At 53.9% G+C, this 7,146-nt stretch overlaps 1 protein-coding gene across 1 annotated transcript in view; it reads right to left on the bottom strand.

Annotated features, from left to right (window-relative positions):
* Positions 1 to 1,919: 1,919 nt before the first annotated feature.
* Positions 1,920 to 7,146, bottom strand: part of LOC104524893 (protein PML) — a 6,111-nt gene continuing 884 nt past the window's right edge. The window contains exons 2-8 of the mRNA XM_029084939.1: positions 6,684 to 7,146; positions 6,435 to 6,487; positions 5,860 to 5,940; positions 5,554 to 5,770; positions 4,928 to 4,980; positions 2,587 to 2,743; positions 1,920 to 2,494 (exon numbers count right to left, since the gene is read on the bottom strand). The exon at positions 6,684 to 7,146 is cut by the window's right edge and continues 223 nt beyond it. Of these exons, the coding sequence (XP_028940772.1) occupies positions 1,920 to 2,494; positions 2,587 to 2,743; positions 4,928 to 4,980; positions 5,554 to 5,770; positions 5,860 to 5,940; positions 6,435 to 6,487; positions 6,684 to 7,146 (1,599 nt within the window). The remainder of the gene's footprint in view (positions 2,495 to 2,586; positions 2,744 to 4,927; positions 4,981 to 5,553; positions 5,771 to 5,859; positions 5,941 to 6,434; positions 6,488 to 6,683) is intronic.

The raw sequence follows: 7,146 nt of genomic DNA on the forward strand, positions 1-7,146 counted from the left end.
AGGTGAGTGCATCAAGTCACCAGCCTGGGAGCATCCTGTCTGGTCCGAGATGATGTGGCTTCTCCTTCCATCTAGACAAGGCTTCTCTCAGCCTTGCTTCACCATTTCTCCAAATACTTCATAGTCCTGACCACCCTGCTTTTGTTCTTGATGGTCCTTGAGATCCAAACCTGTTCAGATGTTAGCAGAATGATGTTGTTCTTAGAAATATAACCCAGGTAACCCTTCTCAGGCTCATTGGGGTGAATCCTCCCCTGCCTTGGATTTCCAGCTGACCTGAGTGATCTTACAGGGCATAATCAAATGCAGAAGAACCGCCCTTTGGCTCTAATTAGTTTTGCATGATTGTTGGGGGAAGAAATCCATTTTCACAACCAGAAAGGATTTATGTTGCTCCTTCTTGCCTTGTTTTTTTTTTTCCCCTCCAGAGTCCCAGAGCACTTTGCTCGGGGCTAGCAGGGAGTAGTTTTATGAACGCTTTTGATTGAACAATGCATTATTAATAACAGCCAATCAAGCAAGTACCATATTATATATCATTTCAGGAAATTCGCTTAATTCAGTAAAGTTATTTATTGCTCTAAAAAACAAACAAACAAACAAAAAACCAGAGAGACTCTGATTCTTCTTCGTACCTCTGGCTTGGAGGAGGATTTCCATGGGGTGGACGGGAGGTCCTGGTGGGGCTGTACCAGCTTGTGAACATGTAGGAGCTGCTTGTTGAAGGTGGAAGCTGGTGGGACCTTTGGGGAGCCCTCACCTCACAGTGACAAACCCTTTCTAGCTGGATGAATGATGTTTTTGGCAGCTCAGGGTAAAGAAACAGCCAATCCAGCTCCCACAGCCCATCCGCTTTGTTATGGTTTTACAAGATTTTGATGAGGCTGGTGAAAACAGACAGATGGGGCAGCCCCCCTGCCTACTCCTGCCCTGCTGGCCAAGACCCCACTCCAGTAGCTCCCAGCTCTGGGCCACCACTTGCTCCCCATGGGCTGCCAGAAGATGAGGGGGTCAAGTTTCTTCTCCATCTCCCCCCAGTTTTCCAAGCCTGGCAGCTCCCACCACATCCTCTCAAGGAGGAGATCTTCACCACATCCCTTTCCTCTTCATCTTCATCCACTTTGAGCCACCCAGAGGACCTGTTCAACCCATTCACCCCATGCCCAATACAGCAGACCAGATGCCCCGGTGATGGTTGCGGTATCTCCCAGGTACATAGGTGACCACCGGTGGGCTCCTGGGATACGTGCGCCCTGTGAGACCCGTGGGTGGGAGTGTGCAGAAGTGGGTGAGAGTGCACAGGTGAGTGTGCACAAGTGGGTGGGAGTGTGCACAAGCACAGGAGCCAGCCCTGGCCCACCCGGCCATGTGCAGCTGTACACAGAGGACACCTGGTGGCATGTGTCCCTCATTGCCTTGTCGCACACAGCCGCCGCTGGGGACATCGCTGCCAGCCTCTGACTGTCACCGGGAGCCACATCCAAGCTGTGAGGGTTTGGGGGTGGGTAAGGTGCCCGCTGGAGACCCGAGTATACCCCTCCCACCTGGCTGGGAAAAGGAGGGGTGGAGACACCCCAAGAAATTATGCTGGCCTGCGCTGCCTCATTTATTTTATTAAGATATTAATTTGATTGAGTGGTTTCTTCCCCTTAGAGCTGACTCAGGGTCCTGGACCTCTTAAGCCCCATGCTGGGAGTGGAGAGGGTCTGTGAGTCCTGTTTGATGCCACTGTGAGCATCCCTGTAGAGCATCCCTGCATCCTTGGAAAGCACCTCTGCATCCCTGGTGAGAATCCCTGCATCTTGTGGTGGGAATCTCTGCACCCTTGGAGAGCATCCCTGCATCCCTGGAGGGCATCCCTGCATCCCTGACATGGTTAGCCTGAGACCTGGCCAGCTCAGCTCATACCACAGTTGTGTTCACATCTCCTTCAGCTCCCGGAAGATGAGGTTGCGCCTGGCCAGGATTCTGGCTGCCTTCCTGGTGAGCAGCTTCTCCTGCACCAGGGGCCTCAGGTTGATATAGCTCTGCAGGTTGCGGTGGGTGAGCATCATTCCCATGTCAGTGCAGGTGGGGAGCTCCAGAGCCTCCCACAGCTGCTGCAAGGCCTTGGCCATGGCCAGTGTGCTGCCCTCGTTGAGCTGCTGCTGCAGGTGGCTTCTCAGCAGGTTCTTTAGCTTGTAAGAAGGGGCCTTGGGCTGTTTTTCCTTGATCAAGGACAACATATCCACATAGCCCCACACCACGTGGCAGAAGTCCACTTTCCTGTCTGTGGCATCCAGGGCTTTAAAGAGAGCAGACAGCTCCAGTGCCCAGAAGTTATAGACGATGAGGATGGGCCTGGGGAGTGAGGAGAGGTACCAGAGGAGGTGCTGCATCCCCAACTCCATGGGGACACCCTGGGAGAGCAGCGCCAGCACAGACTCGGGTGTCTGAATCAGCGTCTTGAAGGTGTGTTCTCCGTTGACTGCCGCCATCTCCATGATGCACTGGGCTGCAGAGGGGAGAGGACAGGGCTGGAGTAAGTATTTGGGGGTGTCCCTCTCTGCTACCCAGCCCCTTGTTCCCGGGAAAGGCAATGCTCACTTTTCTGGTCAACCTTCAAGCTGAGGAACACTGAGGTGTTCAGCTCCAACCCGTCATCCCAAGGGCTGGGGGGGCCAGTGCTGTGGTGGGGTGAGGTGCCGCTCCCGGACCACATAGGGCTGGAGGGCTTCTTGCTGTCCTTAGGCTTGCTGGAGACCTGAAAGAGAGTGGAGAAGGGGACCAAGTCCCATCTACCTGCTTGGACCTTGCTGGAAAGGAATGGGGAGCACCCTTAGGTGCACTGTTGGCTATGGACAAGGACCTGGTTGTGTGGAACACCAGGAAAACCACAGGGTCTGATGTCCTGGCACTGCTAAGGATGGGTTGGGTGTGTGTCTCAGGAGTGGGCTGGCCATGGGGAGCCCTGTTGAGAGCCCAAAACCAGGGTCTGGGCCAAGTGAGCAAGAGCAGAGCCCTGAATGCAGCTCCTCCTAAACATGGGGTGGGATCCAGGCAGTGGCCAGAGGGATACAACACGCAGATCTGGGGACTTGCCGTGTCTTTCTGCACATCTCATGGGGATGCAGCTCATGAGTGGACATACACATGGCTGAGCAACCTCACCACATGAGATACTGCTAGGCTTAAAGTTCTGTGTGGCCTCTAGAAGAAAAGGAGACCCAGGAGGAGGTTTGGTGCCTCTCCACGCTCAGCAGATCCTGTGCTTACAGCCGTGCTTCCCAAGGGTGAGTAGAAGCAGCCCCACCAACTGCCCCCTGCCAGGCCTCGTCAGGGACGGACATGTACCGGGAATATCTCCCTAGGGGAAGAGAATGCATTCAAGAGGATCTAACCTTGGTTTTCCTCCCTCTTTCCCCCAAGGACAATCCAAGGGAGATCCCTCCACACTGTCACTGCACCTTCACCTGCAGCCCAGGAGTGATGGAAATGTGGCTGGACCCATATCTGCAGACACATGAGCAAAACCAAGCGCTCCTCAACTCATGGAAGTGCTTCCCAGCCCCAAAATCTCCTTGTAGAAGACATCTGAGGCTCTAGGCAGTGTCCTTAGCCCTTGCCCTCCATCTCCTGAAGGCTGCAGCTTCCTTGGGCTGCATCCCACTGCCTCACCCCATTTGCTCAGCCCTTTTCTCACCTAGCTGCTATTTTTTCCCCATTTTCTGAGCTTTAAACCAATTTTTCCCAACTCTCAAAATTGCATTTTTTTTTAGTGCTCAGCACCTGACCATCAGTGAGATGTTTAGCCCCTGGAGACCTCTCTTTTTTGTTCACCCTGTACCTTTGCTACACCTTTAAATCCACATGGTACCAAAGTACACCTGATTCATGCAGGGATTTCTCACAGCAAGCAGCTGAGGTCCCCAAAACACCCAACCTCAGGATTTTTTGGCACATAGTAGGGAGTGGGGACAAAGTTTTAGCCCCACAACTCTTCGGGTTTTTTGGGGGTTTGGGAGGTTTTTTTTCTTGTTAGAGGTGAATCAGGAGAGCAAGGGAAAACAGCGAAGGAAAAATAGAATAAAGAAGCGAGCAGCGGGGTGGGATTTAATCTGGAAACAGCTTTATTGAAGAGTAAGAAGAGCTTCTGCATTAGTTTATACAAAAAAAAGAGAAGCTGTTAACCCCTCATGAAACCAGTGTTGGAAAACCAATCCTTCCTGCTTCCAAATAGGCCATGCTTGTCTCTGTTTCCAAAAGGATCCCTTGCTTGATGGGATCTCAGCAGGGATCCCATGCCCTCGGTACATCTAACCACCTCAACCAGGGCCATTTGGTTGCAACACATCAGTTTGGAGCATCAGTGCCATGAAATGTCACCACAGGGAGCTTGGAAATGTCACTTTGGGGATGATCAGATGGTCCTCACCTGCTCTGGTGGTTCCTGGGAGATTTTCAGCCCATGTAGGCACGGGGCTAAGGATCTGTCTGAGTATGGACACTACATTCATCTTGATTTTTATATGAAAATTATTTTTTTTTTTTTTTACTAAAACCAACCTTCCTAGTGAGGTGGAAAAGAAGAGGGTCAAAAAACTCGAAAGGGTCATCTTGGGGGATTGGCTGGTGTGGAATCCCACCTCAAAGCAAATCAAGGTGGGGTTTGCTGACTGCCAGAGAGGACCCTGGCTGCTCCAGAATACCAGGAGATATCGGCAAAGGTCTTAGCCCAGGAGGACTAGATTTGGGGTGACCCAGATCAGTCTGGGAGCAACTGAAGGGGAAGAGAAAGCCACAAGTAAGTCTCTGGTTGATGGTAGGAGAGGAGAAGGCTCAGGTCTGAGCACGGTTGGAGGAAAAGGGAAGGCACCCCAGAGATGATGGGGTGCAGCTCCCTTTGCGATGCGGCTCAGGAAGGAGGGAGGTCTGGCGTTACACTCACCACCGTGTCTTCCTCACTGTCCTCTGAGCTGCAGATGATTATGCTGGTGTCTTCTGTGGAAGGAACAGGAGGATGCTGAAGCTTCAAGATTTTGGATCACACCAGTTTTCCCACAGGAGGACTGATCTCATCCCCTGATTTTTGCAGCAGAGGGCAAATGCTTCTACCAAGACCACAAACACCTCTTGGAGGCACCCTAAGGTGGGGGCAACCTCTCCACTGCTGCTTCACCCCATGGACCCTGGACCAGCCTCTCCAGAAGATGCATTTTGTCTCAGGACCCCTCACTGCAGGATGCTGCAGCAGGCTGGAGTGGAGCTACCTGAGCTTGGGGAAGAAAAATACGTTTTGCTACAGATTGGAGTGGTTTTTGCTCCAGGAAAATCCAGAGCTCTGCTCTTTCCTAGGCTTGGTTTTAGCTACCTTGGAAGCAGGACATGGAGCTGGATGGAGCATCCACATCCAGCCCTCAGCATTGCTCTCCTGTTCACCTCCTGGAAATGGTGCCCACCCTCTGCATCTCCAACCCACGGGGGGGTTGGCCAAAACTCTGAATGCATGGGGGACCCCCAAAAGTGGGAGTGAAGAAATGGAATAATGAGTAGGATCATGTCCCTGGTCCCCACCTGCATCATCAGCACGGCCGTTGGCAGCAGGGGTGCTGCTGCAGTTCTGGCTCAGTGTGGAGGTGCTAGGCCCCCTTTCGTCATCCCACTGGTTTGAACTGGGATCGCTGGGACCTGTCATGTTGTCATACTCCAGCTTCAGTAGCTTGGGGGAGATCTGGCTGCCCCTTTCCATGCAGTGCAATCTCCGCCTGGACCATGCTGTGACAGGGGGAGCCTGGAGAGACAAGACCACAAGCAATGTAAGGTGCTGGGGTGGCATCTCCTTGTCCCCAAAGGCTCCTGCATGGCTGGGGCAGTTCTTACCGGGCTCATATGCATCTCCTCAAGGCTGATGGTAAAAGTGGGCACAATGTTTTGGCTCTCTGGCTGGATTGGCTCCTCTTGCTGCAGAGAGCATGGACCAGCGTTAGGATGAACCTCGAGGCCACCAACCTTTCTGCAGGGTTGGGGTGCCCCCAAGCAGTGGGAAGAGCTGAGAGGGGCAGCAGCATCCTCAGCAAGAGGGAAACTGAGGCATGGCCAAGCCCCTTGGCTTGGCTCAAGGCTTGTGCTTGAGCTGTGGGTGTTTGGCAGCGCTATAGCCAGGGCAGGCTATGGTTTTCCCAGCTGAAAATGAGGGATGGGGAAGTAGGATGGGATGGGGTGGGAACACGCCTGGATAGCAGAAAATTATGGGTACAAAGCACTTTCTCCTCTGCCCAGGCACCAACATCCCTGAGGGTCTGTTGTTGAAGAAATGAGAGTGATGGGCTGGGGAGGAGAAAGTAGACCCTTGGGGAAGGCTTCCAAAGGTCAGAGGAAGGGGAAAACCACATCTTGGATGATGCAGGAGCCCTCCCCACACGGAAGCACACCAGGACAAAATACAGACATCTCACCATGTTGTTCTCCAGGGCCACCTCGACCATGGGGACAGCTTGGGAATTTGTATCTGCAATTGAGAGTGTAGGGCTGTGATTCCAAGTTGGAGCCTCCAGAGCTCCCACCCAGCCCCAGCAGCTGCAGCAAGGAAGGGGCAGCTCTGGTCTCCTTTCCCAGTCCTTCAGTTTGGGATGGCCCAAGGGGTTTAGGATTCTCTGGAGACCCAGAAATCAACATCACCAGAGCCTGCCAGATTGGTGGGAGACCAAAAAAGGGGTTCTGGCCATAGAAGCCAAGGAGCAAATCTTGGTGATGGCTTTCTGAGCTGGCCCAATTCCCCGCTCTCTGGGGTGGCTGGATCCTTCCCCACAGCAAGTCCTCCCCTGGGTGCCCTGTGACACGCTCCACCAGCGCCTGCAGCCTGGCTCTGCACTCCCCAAAGTCCCTGGGCTGCGTTCGGTCCCCAGCCGCCGCCGGCTCCAGCTGCTGCAGCTCCTCCAGCGATCCCTTGATGAAGGGCTGCATGTCCATCACCTCCTGCTCCGTGGCGTAGAGGCTCATCTTCTCCACCAGCCGCTCGCCCGCCTCCATCCGCCGCAGCACCCCTTCCACGCGCTGCAGCTCCCTCGCCAGCTCCCGCCGGCCCTGCTCCTGCCGCGTCTCTACCAGCCCCAGCAGCTCCTCTTCCTCCCGCCGGATCAGCTGCACCAGCTGCTCCACGTGCTGCTG

Source organism: Antrostomus carolinensis, unplaced genomic scaffold (assembly GCF_000700745.2).
Source record: "Antrostomus carolinensis isolate BGI_N321 unplaced genomic scaffold, ASM70074v2 scaffold52675, whole genome shotgun sequence".
Classification (NCBI taxonomy): domain Eukaryota; kingdom Metazoa; phylum Chordata; class Aves; order Caprimulgiformes; family Caprimulgidae; genus Antrostomus; species Antrostomus carolinensis.